The following is a 27,991-nucleotide window of genomic DNA, read 5'->3' on the forward strand; positions in this document are numbered from 1 at the left end:
GAAATCCAATATAAAGAGATCTATCCTATTTGTCTAGTGTAGTAACCATTTCTGGTAATTATTTGGAGTCACTGCCTCACATTACATGGAAGCTATTGAAAAAAATGTTGTTCTATTTCATTAAAATATTTATGTAAAATAAATAAATTACACATCAGCAATCAAAATAAGTGTTTTTAATTCACTATTATTGGCAAGACAGCATGAAGATACTGAATAAGCAAATAACCATACCATAAGTCAGTCTCCAGCAGTTAAGGGCAGAGGTTATTCAACGCTGCTGGGTCCGGAGTGAATGTCTGTCACATATCCAAATTAAAACTACTGAAATAAAAAGTGCTAGAAGTCTTTTGCTTGATGCTCAAGTTGGAGCATTTCTTTTTCTGTTATGATTCCGGTGGATGTTGAGAAATCAAACAAAGGAGCGCTTCATCAGAGATGGAGTGTACCGTATCTCATTGTAACACTCCTCCTCCTCTTCTTTCCCCACCCTCCACCTCCCGTCCTGTCCTGTGCGATGGAGCCACAGCATGAGCATCAGCAGCGCCAGCAACACCAAGCTCATGGACAAGGTCAGCAGCACACCCTGCAGTATGCCTGAGGAAGTGTCTGGGGCTGCACAGACAGACAAAACAGCCTTTAAGGTCCTTTAGGTCATTCAACATTACTAAGACCTTTATTAGATATCCTGTATTTAGTGTTTTGTTGTCCTCATGTTGTTCTGTCTTTTGTCTTGCAGTTCTGATATTAAAAATAAAAATAATTTAGGTGGCTGCAGTGACAAGGCAGAGAGGATTGTGAGCGAACGAAGAGGCACTTACGGCTGTAGATGGACAGATTGACGTAGCAGTTTTCCGTTCCCAGGAAATTAGTGGCTGAGCAGCGATACAGACCGGACGTCTGAGATGACACATTGACAATTTGAACAGAGCCCGACAGCTCCCCTGTGATAGAAACAGTGTCATATTAACGACATTGAACTAATGGGAGAATGTGATGAAGAATAAAGATACAGCCACATGCTTAAAGCAGTCACGTGGAGTCCAACCTGTGGAAACAGTTGTCTTATGTCTTAGTGGCCCTGTAATAGCTTTGTCAAGTTTAATAAAAAAAATAACCCTGATGATGTCATCGGGGTAATGTTGGTTTGGGCTTGAGGCTGAAACCTTCTTTTGAAAAGCCTGCAACACAAACCTGAGATCGTGAGTTTGAAAAATGTGGGTATTTAAAAGGCAAAGGGCCAAACGATGGTGTCCAGTTAGTTGCTTTATGGGATGTGTAGGATCCAGTTTTTCTAGTTTTCTGAACTTTAACCATACAAGGGACTAAAAATCAGGATATCTCAGCCTCTGCCAATGCAATTCTAACCATTCTTTTTAAATATATATAAATATATATATATATATGGGAATGTAATACTAAATCACTTCCATACTCCTTTAACAGTCTTCTGGACACTGACACTATAAAATACGTCATATAAAAAACTATGCTGAAAATAATTATTCTGATTCTGCTAAAGGGTCCTTTGGGTTGAAGACAAACACTTGATATAATGTACAGGAGCGTTGTGTGTGTGTGTGTGTGTGTGTGTGTGTCACTGACCCTCCATATTGATGGGAAGTGCAATTTCCTCTGGATTCAGTTTATCCCAGTGGATCTCTGGAGTGGGGACGCCCTCGGCCACTGAGCAAGACAACGTGACACTTCCTCCCATATCAATATCTCCTTCCCACTGGCACACAGGCAGCGAAGGTGGTGCTGCAAAAAGAATCAGGAGATTCATTTCTAAAAGGATGGAAAGCGATGGAACTCTTACAAATAGATGCAAGTAGATTTCAGTATGTGTTGATGAGACAGTTTGTTTTGAAGATTCTTTCATTTCATATCAGATGTTTTACTGTGAGGTCAACATGCACATCAGACGCAAACTAACATTTCAGTACGGCTCATTTTTCTCCCTTTCCAATAAAATGATGTTTTGCCTATACAACTCCTACTTCTCTGCAAGTAGTTTTGAATTTTGTGGGTAAGTCGGTGAAGTCTAGAGGGATAGTTGACTGGAAAAATGTGTGTTTTCATCCATGTGATGTAATGTGAGTAATGAGCTGTAAGGAAAGTTGAATCTACTGCCGCTCATGTCTGGATTATCAACAGGCACCGCTCAAAATTCACTCATTTTATTTGGCCTCATGAAAAATCTCTGGAACAAATATTTATAATTTTTTACCACAATTAATGTAGCATGCTAATGCAGCTGAGAAAAGTCAAACCAAAGTGAGAGCTGTGTCAGTATTCTCAGTATAAAGTCAGACATGTTTTCAGTGGGTGTTGGACTCTGCCACAGTTGTCCTTTGTCACAGATTTTGTTTGCGGTATTCATGGACAGGATCTTCACTTCATCAGGCCTTTACCTCCAGCACACAATGGGGGATTTTTGCAGATGAGTGTGAAGCAGTCAGGATGAGAATAAGGCCACGGTTCTCTGCTAGGAAAACTGTGGATTGCTCCCTCAGTGTTGGGATTGTGTTGCTGTCCCAGGCGAGGGAAAGAGTTTAAGTATCTCGGGATCTTGTTCATGAGTGAGCGTAGCATGAAGCGTGAGACGAAGGCGGGTTGATGCCTCGTCAGCAATAATGCAGATATTGTATCAGACCAGTGTGGTGAAGATGGACCTGAGCCAGAAGGCAAAGATCTCGATTTACGGTCCAACCCTCACCTATGGCCATGAGATTTGAGTTGTGTCCGGAAGAACAAGATTGCAAATAAGTTTTTAGTTCCTATCGCATCCTCAATGAGACACACTTACCCAGGACACTGAGCACTAATTCTCCTATGCCGGGATCTGCTGCCTCTGGTGGGTTATTGACCATGCAGCGGTAAATACCAGCGTCTGATACACGTGTGTCATTCAGGACAATATCTGCACTCCAGGGAATACCTGCAATTGGTTTACATGAAATAAATCAAGTCATCAGTTTCTAAATTCATCCTTAAAAATGTATTTTTATGAAGACGTCTTGCAAAACACTACAGTCCATACCTGTAAAACCGACCCTGCCGATGAGGGCTGGGTCTTCAATCACCTGTCCGTGGTCGTACACAATCACCTGGAAGCGAGAACAGCCATCAATATATAAGTAATTTCAGGCCATAAAAATATGGACATGCTTCTTGTGTTTCATGGAGGAGATTCTTTACTGTGGGTCTAATGAGGACGTTTGTATCAGTTTCCCTTCTAGTACTTTTGCAGAAAACTACAGCAAAGTCAAAGTTGTAGAAATGGTTTTAAAAATACATAATAACTTCTCTCATCAAATATTTGCAGCAGGTTCAGGTTTTTAAGGAATGTGTGTTTTACAGGCTCATACACCCCATGAGGGTTATCATATATATCTGAAATATCTGATCAATTTGTTAGGCTGCAGAGAGAGTCTGTCAGAGGTGTGTGCTTTCATTGGGATTCAGACCTGAACTGGTGTTTCTGGACTGGAGAAGGGAGCCAGTGTCCAGATCACGTTGAGTCTTGAGAGGGGACTGGAGGTGAAGAAGGAGCATGGCAAGACGACCAAATCTCCCCGAACCACCTTGAGATTGGATTCCCTCATGGTCACCCTCAGTGCAACTGTGTCGATTATCAAGGTAGGAAAGGTTAGGAGTTATTTCTCATGTGTTTGCTTAAGTTAATGTGTGTTTACTTTGGTCAGCTTTTTTGCTCTTGTCTCTCTTTTCACAAGAGAAGTGCAAAAACCAAAGTCCTTGAATGTGTTCACATACTTGGCCAATAAAAGCTGATTCTGATTCTAATATATTTCTCATATTTCATTGCTGTAATCCTGCTTCTAACTTCCCTAGTTTCCCTGTTGACGTGCAGTCTGTCCTCCCCCTCGTCCTTCATTACCGGAATAATGAACACTCCCCTCCTCCTCTCTCTGTCATCCCCAGGCCTTTTGTGTATGTGTGGGAATTCAGCGTCCATATTAGTTGTTAATTACACTTGACGGCTTTGAGGGTGAGCCAAACCGGTCACAGACTGAGTGGAACAACAGCTCACTTCACTGGTATGTGTTCATGAAAACATACCGTCAATTCACAACATTGTCTCTATGTAGATCACCGGTTTCTGAAACATCAGTTATTAAATGACTGGATATAACTGTAATATCTAAAAGGTGCTGCTTTTGCAAATTAAATCTTGAGCTCACATGTTCGATGAAGCCCTTTTTGTACAAAATCTTCCATTTCTAGTTCTAAGAACTTCATTGTTCATTTTTACAGCACTTTTAGTAGATTTTCAACAAGAACCTGAAACCTCACAGTCCAATACATGTCCAAATACTCCAGTGGTTTAAAGCAAAGCCGTGACAGTCTGCTTCCAACACTGTTACTGTGGATCTACACTACACCTTCAGGTCTACACTGTAGATTATAAGGGTCTGTCAGCCTTGTACTTACAACCAGAACAATCACATCAACGAATATACAGTTATATCTTTTCTTTTTCATCTAATGAATTACAAAAAACAAGCAGCAATTCTTGAAATTTTGCAGATCATCTCCTCATATAACTTATAAGCTGTAGCAGTGCGTACAGACTTACCAATATTTTTTATCTCGTCTCACTGAATTTTTATCAAAAGACAGTAGACAGACACTCACCATTCTCCAGAGCGGTGAAACACACACACAGGGTCCAGAGCATCCATCTTCCATAAGAACCCATAACTGAGAGGAGACACGGAGACAGGCAGCCCTCTCTCCCCCTGCGCTCAAGCTGGTGGCCAGAAAACTAGGCATGCATGATTAATTTATTGAGCATAGACAGTCTATGGATGCACCCAGCTCCACCCTCCTTTATTTTCACCTCTCATTGTCTGTTGGGAAATAATAATATGTTTGTTTAACTAAAGTGACTGCTGGAGGATTTTTATTAAGCCCTATTAACTTTTATCTTTAATGGGTCAGCTTGTGGCCTAATTAGTTAGTGTAACGTAAATAACTGCAGCTGCTCCATAGAAAGCATGACCTGTTAGGTATAAGACAACATCCCACAATGCCGCAGGGTAACATACAGTATATGATACAAGGTAGTTAGCTTCTGTTGCCATGGAAGCAGAAATCATTTCTTCAGGTTTTTCCTGAAGTGACTGATGACTTCCTGTCACCATAAGCGACTGGTCACACCAGACCCAGTGAGCCCACAACAAGCAAAACTCCTGCATGTCTTAAATTCACACCTTATGAATGAATTAAAGTTTTATCTTCTAGATGGACTGCGTTGTTTTGTTTTTTTCAAACATTGTCTTAGTCTCACTTTTAGGATGAAATTGTTTTATAATTGCTGGAATGATTAATGGACTATATAGACTGAAAAAAGAGAAAAGAATCTACAGTAATTCTCCATAATCAACTGATTAAATCATTCATCATGCAAAACTGCCCATTATTTTCTGATTTCAGCTTCTCAAATATGAGGACTTGATGTGTTTGTCTGTTTTATATCACTGTAAATACAATAAACTTAAATTTTGAAATGCTGGTTGGAAAAAACAAGCAAGCACGGGAAAGCAACAGGAATTGCTCGTTCCAATTTAAGGTATTTTATTGACTAATCAATTAATACAAAACATAAACAGACTGATATGAGTTGCAGCCCTATTTTTCATATACCTGAGGTTATCAATCATGTTTTCCCTCTTACCGTTTAATTTCTATTTTTTCTTTGTCTTCAACAGCTTTAACAGCTTGTGTCATCAAACAAAAATAGATTCTACTTGTTATTTTTTCAAGACTGTCAACTAACAACTAATTTAAAAGTTCTCCTCCAAGCCATGTTAAACAATTACAGATCTGATGAGGTAAAATCAGCTGCTGTGAAGCTTGGTTGCTACAGTCTGCCTTTCTGAGTTAGAGTGAATATTTGAAACCTATGGGGGTGAAACTCTGGCTTTATACTCATCTGTGTACATGGATTCATGGATCAGAGGCAGCCAAAGATCTGAGGTTGTGACTGGTATGAGGAAATGTTTTAAAGATTAGTTCTTGACACTTGCAGCAAGTCATCTGGTGATAAGGACATCACAGTTATGACCTATGGGCTAAACAAAAAGCCGTCATTGCTGCTTTTTGATGGATTTACATAAAATGTTAGTTATTCATGACTCACATAAGTCGATCTGCCTGCCAAGTTCTCCAGGGATCATCCAGTGTGTTCCAGTTTCGTGCTCTTCACCTGTCAACCAAACGTCACGCGTTGGCTAACAGTTAAAGCAAAGGAAGCCAAAATGCGGGCCAGTCGACTGATTTGTCAGACTTACTGAGCCCCATTTGTGTTGGTTTGTTTTTTACACGTGTGAGTATTTTCATGATTTTGGAGTTATGGAGTCATATGTGGCCGTTTGGAAGCAGTGGTCAACTACTGCTATTTAAGAAATCAAATGAGCATCGTATTGAGTGAGCAGAAAACTGTGGAAAAAAAAGTGACATATCTTCAAATCACAGAAGCTAAAGATTTAAGTCAGACTGGACCGAAAAAAGGGTTCTTGAGGGGAGAGCAGCAAAGCAACACGTGACCTTTTGAAGTTTTCAGACTTGACCTTTCATCAAGTCACCTCAAAGAGGTCAGTCTTCCTGCCATTGATACAAGCTGGTTAGTTTGGGCTCCTGTCATCTTAATCTTTTCTGTGTCTTGTTACTATACTTTGCTGCACTAATCTTAGGTGTTGCTGATATGAAAAAGGGACTAAAAAGATTAAGACAACCCTTCGATCCAAAACAAGAAAATGTTCATGAATAAAAAGGCAGTTTGAACCTGTATCCAGGTGCTGCAGATTTTATATTGCATGTGTGGTCATGAGTCCGCAATGACAGCTGATTCAAATATATGAGAAAACACACGGAGAGAAGGTTGAGTAGAAGCTTACATCTCTTCTTTTTCCATGTTGTTGGCAGCACTAATAAAATAAAAGGATGAAGTAGGTCAGTAGTAGCTGCTTTAATTGACCCCTTACAATAAGTTATATAATTATAAAAGTAATTGTAAGCAACATATAACTGTAAAAACCCAAACCAGAGTCTATGGCATAATGTTTACTTCTCCCAATTTATTCAAACAACAAATAACACCCAGCACCGGCTTTGTGCGTTCCAGCAGTGAAACACAGAATATCTCAAAGGTACGTGTTTTACTCTGAGACTAGAAAATGAAAACATCCCAACTGAGGAGAGAATTGGCAAAACCTTTCAGAACAGTACTTCCTTTAACAACCTTTGTTAGCGTCCGGGACTGTACTCTACAGATATTAAATTATAGTGAGGCCTCATTAAGGCTCAGTTATTTCAACCAAACAGCTCACCACCATGTATATGTACACACATCACCGTGTTCATCCCACAGTGAAGAATATTTACACTGTAGCATCAACCCACAGAAAACACACTTTCAGTTGTGTGTGTTTGTGTGTGGCCACTGAATAGGAACAGGTTTGTGTGTGTGTGAGTGTTTGTGTGTGTGTGTAGATCTGGACTCTGTGACGACCGTTAACTCAAAAGACTGGAACCCACAGTTAGCTGCACTTCCTGTAGTCTTTATCACATTCACACAAAATCACAGATGAAAGTGGGAAGAAACACACACGCGCAAGTTTTGGGATAAACAGTCTCACCGGTTGGACATGTAACACTTCCCTTTGTAAAACATTACCGATGTTTAAGTGACATATGGCCAGTTTCTATTCTAGGATAAATTATTCCTAAATCTGGTCTTTACCGGTTGGGGCTCGTAATAAATAGAGGATGAGTGAGAGAGCGAGAAGAGAAAAAGACAGCAAGACAGATAAGCAGAGTGGGTTCTGCCTCTTCCCCCCCTAACTGGGAGTGACCTGGTGGCAGGCCGGCCAATCAGAGGAGGGTCCAGACCGGTTTAGATCAATGGGACCACTTCAGTGAGAGGCCTCGGCCTGTTGCTGCAGTTTAACGGCAGTACAGTCCAATCACAACAGCATGGTGACGGGTTTCTCCAGGAACTTGCGGAACTCTGCGAGCCACTGAGCACCGACCGCTCCGTCCACCACCCGGTGGTCGCAGCTCATTGTCACAGACATCATGCTGGCTACGTCGAACCTGAAAAAACCCAGAGCGAACACTGCGTTAGATCTGAATCTTTAGAAATGCAGTACGTCCAGCTTGTTATAGTAGAGCAGTCGTGACACTCACCCCTTCTCATTATCAGCTGGCATCAGCCGTTTCTCTGAGCCTCCGATGGCGAGGATACAGGACTGAGGAGGGTTGATTATCGCCGAGAAGTTCTTGATGCCAAACATCCCCAAATTAGAGATTGTGAATGTACCTCCCTGGCGGAAAAAAACACACACTGATGAGGACATTTTCAATTAGCAGGTTCACTAGATAAAGAGTAAGATAAAGGGTCAGATGATGTGTTGTACCTGGAACTCATGTGGCTGCAGTTTGCCGTCTCTTGCTTTGGCAGCGAGAGCCGACACATCGGAGCTGATGGCAGCGAGACCTTTGGTGTGGGCGTTAAACACTATGGGCGTGATGAGACCGCTGGCTGTGCTCACTGCTACACTCACGTCCACCACATGGTTCCTGGAAAGATTTTCATAAATCAATGCTGATGATGGCACAGGAATTTGGTCAACGTGACTCTGTTCTTAAACTGAAAACAAGCTGAAAAATGTCTGTACAGTGAGTGCCCTCTACTGGCACAATAGTGCAACTACACCTTTAAAGACCAATATCTTAGAAAAAAGCCACAATTTAATTCAACTCTAACAATACTGTTGTTTCTCTATTGCACTCCCTCCTCTCTTAGTCTATTTTTTGCTTTTAAAGACTGAGCACACCACCGAATAATCCCTTTGGTTCCACCATACAGTAACCAGCAAATATTGTCTCTTTGTAGATAAAGTACATTTCCTTGTGTTTGAATATGTCTGTTTTGATATGTGTTTACTCACTGGCGGATGACCGTGTCCAACCAAGAGGAGTTACACTCAGGAACCTTGAGGCAGGCCAGAGCGCTGGCTTTGATGATGAAGTCATTCACACTAAGCTTGATATTCTGGGCTTTCACTTCCTGCAGAGAGGAAGCGAGGACGTTTATTAGTCACGGGAAATAATTTTTCTTAGTTCAAACGTTTTCTGTCGGTTAAATGTCTGTTTACAAGAAAAAAAAGAAAAACTCACAGCATTGAGTTCTTTCCGAAGCTCGAGCACTTGGTCCATGTTGACATCTACAGACAGATAATAGTGGGGGATAGTTTGCTTCGACTGCAACAACCTCTGAGCGATGACCTGTGGGAGAGACGCGTATGCACTTCAGCTTTAATCCATAATTCATCACGGACAGCAATGAGGTGTAGTCGGATTTTGTGTTGATAAATGTGCGAGTGCCCGTCTTCAGGGCAAAATGCGGTAGCACAGGTTAAAGATAACGGAGCGACACTCTGAAAGCCCCTCTGGACGTTTGGTTCACAGCATTCTGTACGCCAGCACGTGTCATGAATCACACCCGGCTGCTGTCAGGAGTTTGTTAAGGAGAAGAAGTCGGAATTGAACACATTGGATCACCTAAGTCAGGTGTGTGGGTGTGGGTGTGTGTGTGTGTGTGTGTGTGTGTATGTGCTCACCTTGCGGATGTTGCTGATAGGGATGTCTGTGAAGGTCCCAGCCGGTGCAGCAGGAGCTGCGGCAGGTGCAGGAGCAGCTGGAGCTGCAGCTGGAGTGGGAGTAGCAGCTACGACCTGCCAACAGAAAAGATTTCATTTGCATTTAAAACAAATTAAAACAAAACCTTGATGCGCAGACAGTATGACACCAAAATGTTAATTAGAAATATAATAAATATAATTATTTTGCAGGGATGGACTTGATGAGCAAAGCCTTTAAGCTTATTGTAACATCTGGATGTATAAAATGACAAATTCCCAATGAAATGAAACCTTTCAATAGGTCTAAAAAAGTGAAAATTATTATTCACAATTTCACAAAGCTCAAGGTTTCAAATTCCTCATTTGTCCAACCAACCAAAACCAGAGCAGAAGAAAAAGCAATGACATAATGATAATTCAAATAAACAATAAATTGTTTCAGCATCAATCAAATAAAGTTGTTACATATTTTCACACAGAATAAAACATGTATTACTGATGGATAAAGAAAAGTGTCAGCTCCACTTACAGGTGCAGCTTTTGGTGGAACAAAGCTGTCAATGTCTTTCCTCGTGATGCGTCCATCTGGACCAGAGCCTAAACACAAAACAGCTCAATGTACAGTATATTCAAGCTCTGGGTTTAGCATTTAACTAAATAAACACTCTCGACCCTTCCACCCATACGGATCTTAGTGAGTACCTGTGTTTTGCTCACTTACCGCTGATCTGTGCCAGGTCAATTCCTTTGTCAGCAGCGAGTTTCTTGGCGAGTGGGCTGGCAAACATACGACCCTTCCTGGGTGCTGCAGGGGCAGCGGCGGCGGGAGCAGGGCTGGGTGCTGCAGCAGCCGGAGCTGCAGCCTGAAACATAAACACAAACGCTTGTAGAACTAGAACTCTTAGAACTAAATAGAGGCCAAAGTTAGTAAGTTTTTTTGTGAGAATTTGAGTACAATGTGGACCTATATTTAAAGTAAGAGCTTTACGTGTGTCTCACCGGTGCTGGCGGGGGAGGTGGTGTGGAAACCTCTGCCACTCCAGTCTCTACATAATCCTTGAAGGCAGCAATGTCGCTTTCTTTCTCTACAATGATGCAGAGCGGCTTTCCCAGGGGAACGTCCCGAGTTCCCTCTGGCACCATGATTTTAGCTAAATATCCCTCCTCCTGCACCTCAAAGCCTTCACACAAACACATGACAGAGACACGATGAGCGGGGTGAGCTTTTCCTGTCAGGCTGTTAATTCAGGATATGTGACGGCTGTGGCAAGTTTTTTTTTTCTCCACAATTTATCATTTCTGATGTGGAACACCGACATCACACATGGCATGATAAGAGCAAACAGAGCAAACGTGTGAGGACTGAGGTGTCAGAGTCAGTTTGGGTTTACCGATAGTCGCCTTGTCAGTCTCGATCTCAGCCAACAGATCTCCTTCACTCAGCTTCTCTCCGACCTTCTTCTCCCAGCGCTGCACTGTCCCCATCGTCATGGTGGGAGAGAGGGCAGGAAGTGTGATCTGCAACACACACACACACACACACACAAACATGAGCAACACAAACCCTAAAGGGCACTAATATATAGCTGCAGCGTCCCCTGTTTGTTAGAGCAGCTTCGACCTCGGAGAATGAAAGCTTCTCCGTAGCTTCTAATGATCTAATAATCTAATAATAATCTAATCTAATCTAATAATCTCTCTGATTAAATGATAAAATCAGCTTTCCTTCCCAAATGTAATACAGACTTTAATAAATAGTGTTTCTATTCTTGGCGACAATGACAACCTGGAGAGCTGGATGTGAGATGACATGAGAGCCCTCAGGAGAAGACGTAGTAGTAGAAGTAAATTAGTACATCTTATTTATAAAGTACCTTTTCGAAACCAGAGACACAGAGTGCTGTACAATGCAGATGTTGAGGAAAAAAGCTAGAAACAGGAAATAACAATTTATAAACAATCTAAGATAAAATTAACCAGGATGTAACACAAGAACAATGATAAACAATAAAGCTACACAGGATAGCAAGCTACTTTTAACAGCTTCTGTTACAATCGACTGACAGAAACAACCAGAAATAAACTGCAAACATTTTTACTTTTTGCAAAGCAGGAGATACAAGTTGCATTTTTGCTTTTCAGATCACAGACTCACCACATCACTGAAGCTTAACCCTAGAACACTAACGTCGGGTGATTTTCACCCACGCGATTGTGGCTCCCAGTTTCATTATTTTTTATCGTTCAGTTTTATCGTCAGTCACATTATAGACAATAAGAATCAGTGCTTGAAGCTCCTGTTGTGCATCAAATTGAAAGTTAAGCTTGACAGCATAACTTCAGTAAGAAAAAATGCTATTAAAGAGCAGCAGTTTTATTTGATTTGCTTCCCTAAAACTGAATAAAACTGAAGAACCTCCAACCAAACCAAATGACTCCAATTCAGCAGCTCTAAAATACAGTAAACACACGAGGATCCTGTCACATACAGACCATCAGGCACAACAGCTCAGACTGTAAACGTCCCCTACACATGCTCAGGAACACGCCTACCTTCATGTGTGTGGGGTAAGAGCTGCCCGGGGCTGCAGGAGGAGCAGCAGCAGCAGGAGGTGGAGGAGGAGGAGAAGTAGCGGATGCAGCTGGTGAAGGTCCGGCACCGGCTGCTTTAATTGAGTCCAACGTTACGTCCTTGAAGGCTGAGATGAGGTCAGGGCTGCAGGGGACAATAAACACCCATTTATTAGACATATATTAACACAAAGCTCAACCACATCTGGACTAAAGGTACAAAACCGGGCGACATGCTGAGAACTACTAAATGCTCTAAAAGTGAGAAAAGAAATGTCAAAATGTAGTTTAGTTAAAGCCATATTCCTCACTGGAAAAGCAACAGCGTGTAAACAGATGTGAGGTGACAGGAGATGTGGGAAAGCAAGGCTTCAGATTTAGGAGAGCACTACTGCAGACTAACATGAAGCAGACACCTGTTTTACTCTGTAAACACCTGCTGTAGTGAATTTTACATTGTCAGAGGACAGACACTCACCTGTCAACTGTAATGCAGATTACTGCTCCCACGGTGACATCTCTGGTCCCCTCAGGAACCAGGATCTTTGCCAGGTAACACTCCTCCAGCATCTCAAAACCTACAGTGGCCTTATCGGTCTCCACCTACAATGATAGAAACATTTTTTTCAAAGGTAAAGCGGTCACTTTCTACAATAACACGAACACAGACACAGACGCAGCTCCTAACCTCAGCTATAAGGTCACCCTCCGCGATTTTTTCTCCCTCCTTCTTCTCCCAGCGAGCGATTGTTCCTGTCTGCATGGTGGGTGACAGCGCAGGAAGCTCCACCTGATGATCAGAAAACAAATCCCAGCTGGGTCAATAATGGAGGAGAAGGTGGCAGCTGTCAGGTGCACCATCCTCACCTCATTCCTGTGCTCAATACATGAGCCTCATACAGCTGCACCTCACCGCATCTGTGATGTTTTACAGAGGTTTTCAAGGCTGCGCAACATCTGATAGCAGATATTCACACATTCAACCAGTGGAGAGACACATATAGGCTAGAGGAAGGGCTCCCAATCACATCCAGAATTATTTGTTTTAATTTTTCCACTTGTGAGCAGTTCTCTTCAATTCAATACAATAAACAGCATCAAACTCAGAATACATTATTATTATGCATGCTGACGTTAATAGAAAACTTTATTCACTTCAAGTCACTCATGGAAATGACAAATATGGAGGGCAAAATTGAGTTATCTGGGGCTTTATTGTGAAAGTGAAAGTCAGGTGATTTTATTTGTTTTTGAAACAGGCCCCTCTGTTTGGACAGGGACCTCCTGTCATCCACCATTTGGGTGCAGCACAGCCACAGAATCAGCTGTGGTCTACAGCTGTGTCTTCACTGCTGCAGAGGCATTAAATCACATTAAACACTTGTGTGGTGACTTTACTGGGACATGGGGACACTTTGTGCCTCATGCCTGAGTGCATCTGAAGCTCATTTAATACAGTCAAATGCCAAATTATATTAAATTAATGTTTCATAGATACACAAATAGCACAGTGTTTGCAGAGTTGGCTCCACGGTTAAAAACTCATGCAGCATCCGGATTTACCCTTCAAATGAGGGGCAGTTTTCTTCCTGCTAGCTACCTAATGCTAGCTAACGGTAGGGAGGTCACGCTAGCAGTAACGTCGGTGCTATAGCAACCTGTCAGCGGTCCGGTAACGTTACCTTCTGGTGCGGCGGCAGGCTGTACAGGCGTTTGCTCTGACAGCTGCCCGTCAGCGGGGGACACCGCAGCAGGACCCCTCTGTGGGGCAGGCCGGAGCCCAGGCTCGCGGTTCGGGACGCCGCTCCGCAGTGGAGCCGCCTCAGACCGCGGGTTCCGGGCACGGAGCGGGAGCCGAGCGCAGCAGGCCCGGCCGGGAGGGCACGGGGACACGGGAGCCCGGCGGACGGCCGGAGCCGCAGGATCAGACGAAGCATTTCGCAGCAGGTGAAACACTACACAGAGCTGATGAATAATGTATTTGTCTCAGACCGGCATCAGACATACGCTGGTACCGATGTCTCTGTGCCCGGAGGACCAGCCCGTACCCACTCTCTCTCCTCACTTTCTAATGACCTCCTCCAGTCCAAAACACGACGCTTTACGGCTCCTCCCCTCGTCCTGCCGTCACTTGGAAAGAGGTGTCGTAAAAGGCCACCGCTCAGATTTAAATCACCTAGTACCAAATAAACACCACCACCCCAAATGACACCAAAAAATAACCAAAACCAATTAAATAAGAATAAGAGTAAAGTTCAAAGGCTGGAGTCCAAAGCTGCAGTTATAATTTGCTGCAGTTACACCAGTGACCACATGGTGGCGGTATAACATGGACAGTTAATAAAACTGCCCATAATAGACAGTTCAGTTCAATCTTATTCCACATTGTCTGATGGTTACTTACAGTATATTGTAATGCAAATCAGTCAATCATTTGAAAACCTTGGGCTTTGAAAAACATAACTCAGGTTTTATTTTTAACCATCCGTCTTTCTAACATTCAACAAAGAATTTAATGTTTTAACGCACTGGATCCATATTTTGTAAAAATTTCAGTAAACAAAACAAATGCTAAACAACCATGTCACCAGCATATTGTACATTTTACAGTTCAGGCAGTTATGGCATTCAAACATGTTAAAAAGAAGAATGATGCATATGTCCGTTGGCTTGTTAGTGAAGGCAAACACATTGATCCCAGACGGGAAGAAAGAGGCAGAGTGGAGGAAAATGTGTGTGTGAGAGAGAGAGAGAGAGAGAGAGAGAGAGAGAGAGAGAGACAGCCAGTTTCAGACACGACTCGAAGGTATCTGAACACCGAGAGCTGAGCATTTCACTACATCAAGTAGGACAACTCTAACCTCTGTTCTCCTGGCATTTAGGTGTCAAAGGTCCATCCTGATGTCACACATGCACACATACACACACACACACACACACACACACACACACACACCATACAAACTATAAATAGTGAGATGATCCATTTCCTCCTTTAAATCTCTGATACTGAACTGACATCCACAGCGTCTTTCTACAGGAGCGGAGGTGTTCTCACCTCACAAGAATCTCTCTTCAAGCAAATAAAAGACACATACTTCAAACATTTTAGACTATGTTGAAAATATTTTACACAGATGTACAAAACAATGTCATGAGCTAAACAAAATAACAGTGCCGTTCGCCTGCATTTCTACATGAACACGAACGAGTTCCAGCATGGTTTCTTTTCACTGACAGCAGGTCTGTTTACGTCCGTGTTGGTGTGCTACAGATGTTGAAACCCACATCTGGATGTAGGTCCTGTTGAGTGAAACTGATGAATCTGAAGTACAGATACAAGTGTTCCTCTTTTTCTTTTTGCACCAGATTAATCTGTTTGGATATCTCTGTTTTATGTAATTAATACAAAGTCTAGTAACGGCAATAGAAGACAGTATCTGGTCAGCGTCTCCTTGACACATTAGTATCAGAAAAGTGGATTTTTAACCCAGTAATTTTCCTATTACTTACTATGGTGGATAATACTGTATTTTCACTTCACATTCACAATTAAGACTGAAATGTCCCTGGACTAAAGGGTCACTGGATAACACAGATTTCTAACATGTAATCTAGTCGTATTTCTTTTAAGACTGCATTGTTGTACAAGGAATGAAAAGTGATACTGAACACTCAAAAATTTGTTTTTTTCCCTCACTACAAACCTCTGGTCATAAAACAGATAAAAAAAACACCACCACTGTTGTTTTAGGGACTGTTAGTTCAAAATAATGTTTCTGCTGACTGTTGAGTCCAGTTTTGACGTTACAGCCTGACAATAATGAGCACACAATGGAAACAGCCTTCCTTTGTAAGGCACTAAGCTTTACGATATTCTACACATCAGTTACAGATTTACACTGTTTCCAGATCGAGTAGTGCTGTCAGTGTGGGTTGGTACCAGCTGATCGGCCCAAATCTCCTGCTGACGAACCTTACAGTATTTCGCTAGTAGTCTGAATCTCTACAAGTGTCCACTTGTGCCTCTTTTCTGAGCAGTTGTTTGGATGGGCCTCTGGGATCAGAGTAACCAGGAGCAAAGAGCACTGTGGCCCCTCAGCTTGGACCTACAACGGCCTAAGACACAAAAGATAAATCATTGCTCACAAATGAGGGTCAGAAAATCAAAGACGCAGATACAAAATTAACCTGTGCTTACCTTTCCTCACCACGGTCCTCCTCTACCCAGGCAACTATTTTTCCTTCCCAGCCTGGAATTATTGCTCCATCCAGGAATACCTGCACAGACAGAAAGGATCTTATCTTGACTCCTGTGCTCTTACCCTATATACTGTACATGTAAACATATATATATTTTTTATTTTTTATTCCCTTTCTTTGTATGTGTGAACTGTATCTTGTATGTGTGAATCAGAACTGCTGCTGACTTGAAATTTCCCCATTGTGGAATAAATAAAGGAATATCTTATCTTATCTTATAACTACATTTACATCCCATATGTGTATTGGAACACAGTTTTGCACAGAAGAAGAACTATGGATTTCATCTCTCATCTTTTAGAGTGTAGCACGAAGCAGGTCAGTTCCTACAGTCGGAGTATTTACTGTATTAACCACAATAACTTTCGCCCCCAAACACAGAGTTTCCGTTCTGTCAGGAGTGTGCACCAAAGTTAATATTACAGTTTTCATTTTATTGCCTTCTCCTACCTCTTCCTTCACGGTGCCAAACTCGGGGTCCAGAGCCTTGAAGTGGTACCTGAAGTTTCCCTGTCGATCCACAGCTGCCTTAACATCCTTAAGAGTCACCTCACCCAGCCTGTCCAATGTGAAGAAGACACTCACTCGTCATTTGCAACATATTCTAATGTTTTAGAGAGAAAATACACACACGGACACACGCACGCACACACACTAACCTCTTCGGTATACTGATCAAGGAAGGTGTTGGGGAATTTCCAGTAAAATAAAGGATTTTAGTGGAGGCAGATGGGCTACTGTGGGGTTGACAAATTTCTGTAATGAGCAACAGAAACATAGTTAGTATGAGCATGAATATTCTGCACATGTGTATTTGGAGAGCACAAGGTGGAACAACTTACTTGTGCAAGGCCAGGTGTCCGAGTCTGTGTGTTGACCTTTGCGTCTTGGAGATTTCCCCCTTCCCTGCAGTATTTGGACAAATGTTGACAGGCCCTCGTGATTTGAAAACTCTACATGTTGTCAAAAGTAATAATATCAAAGAGACTTTACGGTATAAATCAATTTTATACAATACTCTTTCATTGGCGCTCACTCATCAATTAATTACACGGTCAAATCAGATGTTTATCAGGCCATCATCTGATGATACAGCACGTCAGCAGCTTACAAGTCTAGGGCTGATTTCAGTTCAGGTAACATCATGCGGCTTTGGCTGCTTACCCACAAAAGGGGGCAAACATTTAAGCTGCTCTTTTTTATTCAGTTTGAATCACAAAGTCCTCCAGTTTTTCTGACAGAGAAATTTGTTTGTAAGGCTTGGGTGGGTTACGTTTGTACCCTGTGTGTATGCAGAACATGCAGTCTGTCGATGAGCGACACGATGCCCTGCTCCAGGGTGTCCAGTGTATGGTGCTGCGGGTCGTGGTCTCGGAAGTTGTTCCTCAAACTCCTGAGTGCATCTCTGAGCAGCTGAACCTCCTCTGCCTGCTGACATGCAAAAACAGCTGTGTGTTTGTTCAAAGTACTAAAGTGCTGGTTTTTGTTCATGTTAAGCACATTCTGTCTCATCTTTTTTTCTTTATTGAATGGGGGCTTTACTTTTTCATGTGGTCAAATTACAGTATGTAGCCTAAATACTACAAGCAGATGCGAGCGTATAGCTGCGTGATGCTTTGTTAGCACCCTTACATGCAGAACAATATAAATAATCCCGCTGACAGCGGGATAATACTTACGCCTGACATAGAGGGAGTTGGATTTCCAGAGTAAGAATATCCATTGTTTTCTGTGTCGGTGGGAATCTGAAAAAAGCAACAGTGTCAGCTGTGCAATGCATCTCTGAATTACTGACTGACTGCTGCAGACTGGATATGAAACCTGAAAACTGATTTTAGGGCAGAAAGAATCAGTAAAGAAACAGAACTACCTGCAGCAGGCTGTTTTTATGCTCCAACTCCCTTTGAAATTCACTCTGTCAAAAAGACACATAGTCAGACCTCAAAACACACACTAATATTAACCAGCTAAATACACACAGTCCATGTCTGGGATTATTAAAGTGGCTAATTTATGGGATAAGTGAAGGGGGAACTTAAGCAAATTTTACATTTATGCTTTGAGCATATTCTTCTGCATGAAAGTTAGCTTTTGTTAATTTGGTGATAAAGGTTTAAGTTAAAAAACCTGCAAAACAAGCAAACAGACCAACATACCTGCTTTTTTTGGCTTTCGTCAAGCTTGTGCTTGAGTTGCTGCAGTAGTCTGTCCTTCTGTGTGGTCTCCTTCTGCACCCAACCACGCAAAGACAAAAAGTAACGTTTGTTATTTAGGGCAGTAAACAGAAAGTGAAGACGATTCAAATTAGTTACAGCAAGCGAAGGATTAGAGTGCCTCACCTTGCATTCGCCCCACAGCCTGTTACATTCCTCCAGCTTCCAATGTAGCTCTGCCTATAACATATTTTACATTCTGTATATTACCTCCTGATAGACATTTTAAGGCAGTGTCTTGAAGATTTACATTCACTGTAATAAAAACTAACATATATATGTGACTACTTCGTACGTTCTGATTGTTGAGTTCATCCTTCGTCATGCTGCTTCTGAGAAGCTCTTGCTTCATCTGCAGTATCGATGCTTCCTGAGTGCACAGCCTTTGCTGCTGGGCGTCCTGCACATTTAAAAACCAACAGAGAGTCAATATCTTAGTCTGCAATTTTCCTACAAGACAATTCATAGGGTATTCAACAATAATTCAACAACAACAATATGATGATTAACTACAGATATGGCTTTGTGATACCTTGACTCCCTGCAAGTTTCTCATCTCCTGCTTACAGCGCAAAAGTTCCCTCTAAAGCAAACAGCAAACAACACACTCTGAATTAAATATTAATCACAGTGTGCATTTCAGACGTCAGATGTCTGTCTCTCAGTAATAAGACAAGTGTGTCTTAGGTCCTAACACAAGAAGAAAAAGACATATTGACAATCTAAAAAGAAAACAAATTATTTACCTTAAGCTCCTGAGCCTCCTCCATACTCTGATCCAAACGACTGCGAATGACTACCTGGGTGGAGAAAGAAAAAGGGATGTGTGTAAGAACCACAATGGATGCAGAAAGAAGGGAAACTGATACCCGTGTCACCCTCTGACACACACACACACACACACACACACACACACACACACACAGTTAAGAAAAAGAAATGTGATCTACGCTGAACACAATCAGCCCGTGAAACAGAGCAAAGAAGAGTGTGACAGAGAGAGAGAGAGAGAGAGAGAGAGAGAGAGAGAGAGAGAGAGCAGACAGAGAAAGACCAAAAAATAAATGAAGATTTCAAATAAGAATGAAAAACTAAAAAATAAAGGGAGAAACTATCACTACCAGTTGTTGTTTAGCGTTGCCTTGGTCCAAACTCAGAGACACATCTTGTTCGTCCTCGGGCAGCGAACCATGCAGGAGCAAGGCCTTAAAAACACAAAGGGTGTATCATGTGACACCAGTTTGTACTCTGGAGTGAAGTCGCTGGGTTCAGAGAGCTCGGACCAGTTAAAGCTGGTAGGTTGTCTGATGCCTGCAGTGTGGGTCTGATGCCTGCAGTGTGGGTGCGAGCATGTCGAATAGTAAGCACAGCATTGAAATAGCTCAAAAATATTGTGTTCTGCACAGGTGCTGCTAAAAACCAGTAGGAGTCCACAGCGAAGCACCGCAGACATGACAGCACCAGCTTCTGTAGCTAAAATCACTGCAAAGTGTGTTCTGACCCATTTAAAGCAGAACTACTGCAGGAGTTGAACCTTGGTCTCTGCAATGCCCCCCCCCACACACACAGTTCTTTAAAGACAGATCTTAAAAGCTGAGGAATACCATGCTAATATGACCAAATGATGATTATTATTATTATTGTTATTATTATTATTACTATTAGTAGTAGTAGCAGTAGTAGCAGTAGCAGTAATAGTAGTATTGGAATTTTCTTTTTATTTGCCAAGTCTATATCCAGTATCTTCAATAATTGAACTGTCTTGATTTGAGAAAAAAAAATACACTCAGCACTTCAACTTCAATATGGAAGTCAGGAAAAACAAAACAAAAGGCCTTGTAGTTAAAGCCAAAGGTTTGTAGTGAGGAATTTAAAATCAAGTGTTCAGAATCACTTTTCATTAGCCAGCAATAATTTAGTCTTTTAACAGTGTGATTCTTCAAAAGGAGGAGTCAAACTTAAACCTCAGTATTCATGTACCTGTAAAGCAGACACCATTTTACGTGTCTCCTGCACGTCTTTCTCCAAAGTTTCACTGAGGGAATCCTCCCACGCCGTCTCCACTACGACACGAGATGGCTCGGCTACAAGCACAAAGAAGCACACACACAACGCAGTGTTACTCGTGCCCAGTGATAAATCACAAGGGGGTTTACTGATCAAATGGCGGGACAGAACCCACCGCTGATCTCCTGTTGTTGGAGGTCTTCCTGCTGTCTGTCTGAGTGGCTGCTCTGTGGCGGTCTTGGTGATGATAGCGGACTGACGGAGCTGAGGCTCGAGAAGGACAAAACACTGATTAATGAATTCATTCCAGAGAAGCACGGGCATGTGTGCATGTCAACACTTATCAGCAAAAACACATACAAACACGCAGAGTAAGTATAGTACGCTGTGAGACCTGGCAGGGTAACGTCTCAGTTCGTTGTAATATATTTGTAGTATAATATAGCATGTTCCTAAATTTTTAAGTAACAAACAAAGCAACACTGCCCCTCTGCAAACATGTCCCACTGAAGCCCCATCAGCAGACACCGTAGTGAAAGGAAACAAAGACACCACAATCAAAGTAAATGAAGAATGTAATAATGAAAGCGGTTAAACACACAGTGATTCTTTAACAACCCTCTGCAGCTGAAGCTCCTATTGTTAAAAGTCTGACGCATGTTTGGACGGGGGGCTTATTAGAGAGGAAAGGAGACAGACGGGAGGTAGCAATACATTGAGAGTGACTCACATTTTCACTAACCCTAATTTGCCAAGAGAAGCCCGTAATCCTTGCATGCCTTTGCAAATCAAAGCTCTTACAAGCTGCTCGGTGCATACAGATGTTACACTTCATTTACAGTCTCTTTACACGTTGCATAGTAGCACTATAGAATTGTTATGGTTGTGGTAAAAAAGCATAAACTGGCACGGACTTGCACAGGAATACACACACACACACACACACACACACACACTGTATAACAGTGTCTGGTCTTACCATTTAATCTGCGTCCCCCCCATGTTGGGCTACAGGTGGTTTAAACTGTGCATTTCCAACACTTCCACAGAGTCTGAGTGCCACCCTGCATGTGGGTCTCTGACATCAGCATCTCTACAAACTCATGACAGTGTGTGATCTTCCGCTCTCTGACACACCGCTCACCCTCCAGCTAGCCGTCATGGCAACCAATGCAACAGATGCTGTTCAGCATCATTAACTAAGCTACATGCGTGATGGCAGCATCGGGCTGTTGTAGCTCTCTTGAATCTCTGTTTCTCAAATGTTTTTAAATCGATCTACAAATAATCAATGCATGGCCTTCTTTATAAACACATACACACACTCACAAACACACAGCTGCACAAACATTACAAGACACACAAATAAATGTTGAAAATAAAACACCGGGGAGCATAATTTTTTACCAGACATGTGATTTGAGAGGATAAAGACTTACTATTCCTTTTTTTCTATCATCTGCCTGTGTGCTCTCAAATGTCTGTGAACCACCACAAACGCGCGTGCGTGCATACACACACACACACACACACAAGTTTGGAGCGCTAAAGCCAAAGTCATATGCTCCGTCAGGCATTGAGACACACACAAGCACACACAGATAAACACAGATAAACAGAATGTAGTCTACTGTTGTGGTGTTAAACATGGCAGATGTAAGAAAACTTACATAAAGCTGACTTCTGGCAAAACTGTACAGTGTGAATGGCAACAAAGTGGGGTTTGTTTTCTCCCCAACACTGAGTTGCACAGTCTAATGTAAAAATAAATACAGAAAAAATACGAGATGCACAAATAGCAAGTTTAATTACATAATTGTACCATTTATATGTAGGCCACTAAACTGCAGCAACCTCCTTGATGAATTTAGGCCAGCTATGCCGACATGCTATAATTTATTCATCCTTTTATTACAGCCCTGCATTATTTAAAATGACACAGCCTCATAACATGAACCAGGCCATAATGAGCATTAAAGTGTTTCAAACCTCTGAGAGAGTTTCCAAATGTTTATTTGACACTATACATGTGGTGAGAAATAAGCATCATAACTGTCCTTCATCACGTCGGTTTCTAATTCTAAATGTATGAGAGGTGAAATGTTTGAGATGCATTTGAGAAGGACACAAAAACAGACTGCTGTGCTGCTTTATCTCGTTTTAAATTCCAACCACTAAATTCAATGATTCACTGCATGATTGTTTGATTATCATGAGAAACCTGAGCTCATGTAAAAGCAGATTACCTGCTAGGCTGGGGATTGTCCTGCTCATCCGGAGCTCCCCTTTCATACTGCTCAACCAGTGCACGGACACACACATTCTTTTCCGCATCTAAACCCCAGCCACTGGAGGATGACAAAGTAAACTGTTATTGACCTATGAATAACAACTGGCATACAGATTTCCTGCCAAATATGTGGAGACAAGACTGATTTCAGGAGTTGTCCACCAGAGGACAGCAAACACCACACATGTATCTAACACGACGACTGCTACGGCAGAGAACATTTGGATTTCACAGAGAGAGATACCGACAGGGGTTTGTGTCTTTGTTTATGGTTACAGTGGCCAGCATACCTGTGGATACGTATGGCACGTGCAGGCTGTGAGGCATCGAGTCTCGCCGATGCGAGTGTGGCAGCGGCACCTTGTGCTAGTGCGACAGTGGAGAGAGGGTTGTGGCCGGCAGAGCCTCTCGTCAAACCTCTCCCACTTCCGGAGGCAGCCCTGTGATTGGCCGAGGGTTTGAAATGGGCAGCCAGCGCCAGAATTATCCTCATCACAGATTTCAGATTACCATCGACAATATCTGCAGGCAGAAGGGGAACATATGTCCCTCAACAATGAATTAAACGGCATTAACTTGGGATGCCAAGATAGCAGTTTCATAACGGAAACCATGACAAAAGGATTTTTTTTGACTGCATACATTCTGGTGTAAAACAAAGATCTCATGCACATGGAAATATAACATATCTAAAACAATGACAACATACAATTTTTATGTGCTTAAAGGTTTGGAATCGATTAAATCTTCTGACTACAGCACAGGGTCAGCAACCAGAGCAGCACCTGCTCTCGATACGAGGAGAAAGAGAAGAGCCGGAAATCCCATAATTCTCTGTGATTTACCTCTTGCGGATATGTGTGGCATGCGTATGTGTCTGGAGGAAATGAACTGCAAGACTTGCTCCACATTCTTCCTGCTTTCCTCTTTGTTTTGCGGGGCAGCAAACACTCCCTCCAGCACTTCCCCAGCTGCCGATTTGAATGAGATTTGAGAGAGAGGAAGAGAGAGAGAAAAAACGTGTTTCCATCAGCAGCATATGAGAATAATATGAGGACTACACAGGAATAACAATAACATAATTTCATAGTTGGCACCACTGCACAATTATCTTAAACTGGATAAATTCTGGTTTGTAGTCGATCACTTCAATGCTTACCAACCAAGAAAAGTGGAACAATACAATCTGCTAAAACAGTAATTTCTTGAGATATTATCAACTAATACTGCAGTATTGCACATAATGTTGTAGCATCAAAAGCTCAGCTGCAGTAAGTTTGTCACAATAAGTTTGTGGTTCTCTTTAAAATTTGCGCCTGGATGACAGGAAATTAATTTAAAAATCTTTGCGTAATGTAGGAATGAAAAGGTTTAGGCCTAGCAAACTGTAACAGCGGTACAGATGCAGAAACCCCAAATACTTTCATGTCATACAATTTCCTATCTATCTATCTATCTATCTATCTATCTATCTATCTATCTATCTATCTATCTATAACATTCAAACATAAATGACCAAATTTAGAAAGAAAAAGGGGACTATTCTTTAAGTTAAAAGAATTAGATCAACAAAGTGTCTTTATCTCAGGCAGTCGTCACTAAACATTATTAGCATGTAAATAAGGACTTATTCAGAGCAACCCCACTCTGTGCAATATATTTATTCATCTCTTTACCTCTCCTCACAATGTGCAATATTCTGAAATATCTCCCATTTGTACTACATAAGGTTTCTATTTTTTCTACCGTAGCTGTGCATATGTTTTTATATCTCCTTGTGTGTGCTGTGGCATTGTAAATGTCCCCGTAGTGGGACTAATAAAGGGATATCTTATCTTATCTTATTGGTCAGCTGGTTGTGCAGGTACAATCAGGTGCCCAACAATACAATAACAAATAAACTATTTTTTTAATTTAAAAAGAGGTTGATGTCCTGACACCAACATTTTCTCATATTCTCCCTCCAGTATCACTACACCATGTGAGCCATATGTGTGTATGCGGTAAACATGCATTTGTGTATTTACCAACTATCTCTATTAGTTGTGTGAGCACCACCCCGTCCTGTAGGTCGTGCCTGAGGTCTGTGATGGGCTTCAGGCCTGGCTTCCTCTTCAGCTGAGAGTTCACCCAGGAAACATACGCTGCCAGCTGCTGCTGCAATTCATCAATCCGGTGCACGCAAATCCAACAAACACACACACACACACACACAGCTTAGGAGTGGGGGCCAAATAAGGCTGAGACCATGGCATAACAAATGAGTCCCTTTGTTTATTATGTTGGGGCAGGACAGAGGGGGCAGGGGCAGTCTATAGTCCCACTGCCTATTAAATTTTAGTTTTGCTGTGGAGGTCAGTCATATTAGTTGGTGTTCAGTCCACAGTGACTCGGTTCAGCCTGTTTCCCCTGTTAGTCCACACCTTTACCGGTCCCCTTCAGTCACGTGACAGCCCGTTGTCCGGGATACATGACAAAGAAAGCATCCCGGTCTGGACACAACAGAGATCCTTTCACTAATCACCTTCCTCCTTATCATCTTTGGTTTGTTTGTGGTCTTTTTTTTAAAAAACCACACTAAAGCCACCTGGTAGTCTTACTTCCTGACAACCTTACACTTATTGATAGCGTGTTAAACCCACTGATCAAACCGCAGAAATCACGTTTTTGGTCCTAATTAACGTTAGCTAACCTAGCATACATATTACCATACATTTAGTCGGGGAACCCGGTGAATTTGGTTATTTTTACCTAAAGTTGAGGCACTTAATGGTTAATCTATCCGACTGTTTGATGGTTAGCAAATGTAACTGGCTTCCGCTTGCTAAATTACGGCTGAGCTAACTTAATTTAGTTAGCTGGTATAACACAGAGTTAGTAACGCTGGGCAAACGTTACCTCATTAAAGCCCCCATGGAGAACCTCATCCAGCAAACTTCCTCTAGAAAGTGAGGCGATCATCTTTTCACCCGAAAACCCATTTAAGCGAGCTAGCTAGCCAGCTAGCTGCACTGAGCCCCTCACACGGCTCGCTTTAAACGACGAGCAGAGCCCCGTTACTAACTACTCCGGCTACCGTCAACAAACCCAAACAGTTGGGGGACCGGAGGAAACGGCCACCGTTACTCTGACCGGCGTCAAGTCAGCCAGATCACAGACACACGTGACTTCCGGTGGCAGCTTTCAGAGTAAAAGCACACTTGACCAACACTTCCGGGATGTATAATGTAAAAACTGCATATCCACATGAGAGTCTCTTTGGCAAAAATAATGTTTGAGGTGAAATAAACATGCCATAGGCTAATCAGTCTTTTTGAACCAGAACCAGCAGATTCAGTATTCACAATATGAGACTTTTACATTTATGTACGTTTTTACAAGACCTTTACATGACAGACTCTGATGTTATGATGTCCTTTGTGGAGCTTGTTCTCCTCAAGTACTTCCAGCTCAGAAATGTTGTTAAAGTAAATCAAAATAATGCACTTACCAAACCCCTACAGTCATCACGTGAGAAAATGATACAACCTGCTGATATCTTATTCATCTGAATATGCTTGCGCAGGTGCTCAAAGTAGGTCGGTAAACACACGCCTTAAATGAATTCAGTATAAACGGTATAATGCGGATTTATGTGACACTGGTGGGATTAAATCAGTGTAACAGAGACATACCTGACATATGTACAAAATGCACAGAAACAATAGTTGTTTCACTGTACATGGGAAGGCTGAAAAATTCAAAATTCTGGAAAGACCTAAGAGCTATATTTGAGAAGATTGTGTCTAAACAAAAACTTACTAAATCCAAAGCTTTTTCTGTTGGGTGTGTATCCAGAGAAATATAGTTATAGTAAACATGAATAAGCATTTATAGATCTGAGCTTGCTCTATGCCAAAACATGTATTGCGCTGTTGTGGAAAATGACTTACAGACCAAACACTATTCAGTGGATAAAACAGATGCGATCACGCCTTCCGTTAGAGAGGACAACTTATATTTGAAAGGCTAAACAGCAAATATTTGAGAGCATTTGGATGCCCCTCGTTAAATGTGTGAAGGACTTGGATCTAACAGAGGAGACTGACTAACCTCTGCAGACAATGCAACTTCTGAAATTTTAGAATTCTTCTTTTTCTTAAGAGGCCTGTAGTATTTTACACAAATGAATGAATGTACCCCATTTTGCAAAAATAACCTTTTGTTAAAACAAGCAGCATCTCTGGTCTGTGTTTTTGTTTCAAAGCAGTCTATAAATGTTCTATACGCTATATGAATATAAAATGCTGTATTTAATGTTGTTGAAAACTGAATGAAAATAAATTTGTAAATTTGTAAGTAAAAATATACATTCACAATTTATTTGGTTCCTACAACTAATCTTAGTCAGTCTTATTTAGCCTACGTTATAGGCTGCAGCTACAATCCCTTATTAAATGTAGCCGCACCAGCAATATTAACCTAAAATTTTGTTTCATTTTCATTTCATTTTTTTTTAAATATAACAATGAAAACTATCCATGTAGATGGGATTATTTTGTGCTGTGGATCACTATATTTTGATGCCATTGATACTGTTAAAAGGCCATTCAAAGGGCCCTGCAGTTCAACAGCTTTCTAAAGAGTTGGTTATTCCCGACTCTTACGGTTTTCTGTCTTTGTTTCCACTTAGTGCCAACTTGCAGTAAGTTCATAGATCAGATAAAAAAGTACATACAATTATACTTACAGACAATCACAACTTACAGTAACTGAACATATCCATAGCATTAAAGATGCATTCTTTACATTAATACTGTTCAGCCTATTGAACTGTAAGAAGAGTTTTCTGGTCCTTATGCATTTAATTGCTTTAATTGCTCCCACATATTACAACAGCTATTGCATTAGCCTGCTGACAAATACAGTATTTCAGTTCGCAATTACTTATTTTGTTACATAATATGTCATTACACCAGGCAACCCACAACATTCTT

General features: G+C 41.7%; 3 protein-coding genes across 4 annotated transcripts; all 3 read right to left on the reverse strand.

Annotated features, from left to right (window-relative positions):
* Positions 1–412: 412 nt before the first annotated feature.
* Positions 413–6,327, reverse strand: LOC139213370 (immunoglobulin superfamily member 11). Its single transcript, XM_070844048.1, has 8 exons — positions 6,318–6,327; positions 6,167–6,232; positions 3,471–3,625; positions 3,044–3,110; positions 2,810–2,941; positions 1,606–1,761; positions 822–944; positions 413–615 (listed from the first exon to the last, which is right to left on the reverse strand). The coding sequence occupies exons 1-8, from the start codon at positions 6,325–6,327 to the stop codon at positions 413–415; spliced, it is 912 nt and encodes a 303-aa protein (XP_070700149.1).
* Positions 6,328–7,083: 756 nt separating this feature from the next.
* Positions 7,084–14,326, reverse strand: dlat (dihydrolipoamide S-acetyltransferase (E2 component of pyruvate dehydrogenase complex)). The gene is made up of 14 exons (XM_070843400.1): positions 13,925–14,326; positions 12,931–13,032; positions 12,721–12,845; positions 12,225–12,387; positions 11,063–11,189; positions 10,671–10,852; positions 10,393–10,534; positions 10,201–10,268; positions 9,651–9,764; positions 9,208–9,315; positions 8,979–9,097; positions 8,445–8,607; positions 8,215–8,351; positions 7,084–8,121 (listed from the first exon to the last, which is right to left on the reverse strand). The coding sequence occupies exons 1-14, from the start codon at positions 14,177–14,179 to the stop codon at positions 7,992–7,994; spliced, it is 1,935 nt and encodes a 644-aa protein (XP_070699501.1). The 5' UTR covers positions 14,180–14,326; the 3' UTR covers positions 7,084–7,991.
* A 386-nt stretch (positions 14,327–14,712) lies between these two features.
* Positions 14,713–26,125, reverse strand: dixdc1b (DIX domain containing 1b). Of its 2 annotated transcripts, none has more exons than XM_070844088.1 (21): positions 25,914–26,125; positions 25,043–25,172; positions 23,861–23,986; positions 23,306–23,537; positions 22,972–23,073; positions 20,901–20,989; positions 20,699–20,802; positions 19,840–19,923; positions 19,465–19,518; positions 19,251–19,301; positions 19,014–19,118; positions 18,845–18,898; positions 18,662–18,733; positions 18,376–18,420; positions 18,185–18,250; positions 17,787–17,936; positions 17,348–17,411; positions 17,165–17,261; positions 16,956–17,064; positions 16,444–16,523; positions 14,713–16,361 (listed from the first exon to the last, which is right to left on the reverse strand). In XM_070844088.1, exons 1-21 carry the CDS (start codon positions 25,974–25,976, stop codon positions 16,352–16,354), a joined length of 1,887 nt encoding a protein of 628 aa, XP_070700189.1. In that variant the 5' UTR covers positions 25,977–26,125; the 3' UTR covers positions 14,713–16,351. The 2 variants fall into 2 exon arrangements, with proteins under 2 accessions (XP_070700189.1, XP_070700188.1); XM_070844087.1 differs by having other exon boundaries at positions 20,901–20,995.
* Positions 26,126–27,991: the final 1,866 nt, after the last annotated feature.

This window comes from Pempheris klunzingeri, chromosome 14 (assembly GCF_042242105.1).
Source record: "Pempheris klunzingeri isolate RE-2024b chromosome 14, fPemKlu1.hap1, whole genome shotgun sequence".
NCBI lineage: Eukaryota > Metazoa > Chordata > Actinopteri > Acropomatiformes > Pempheridae > Pempheris > Pempheris klunzingeri.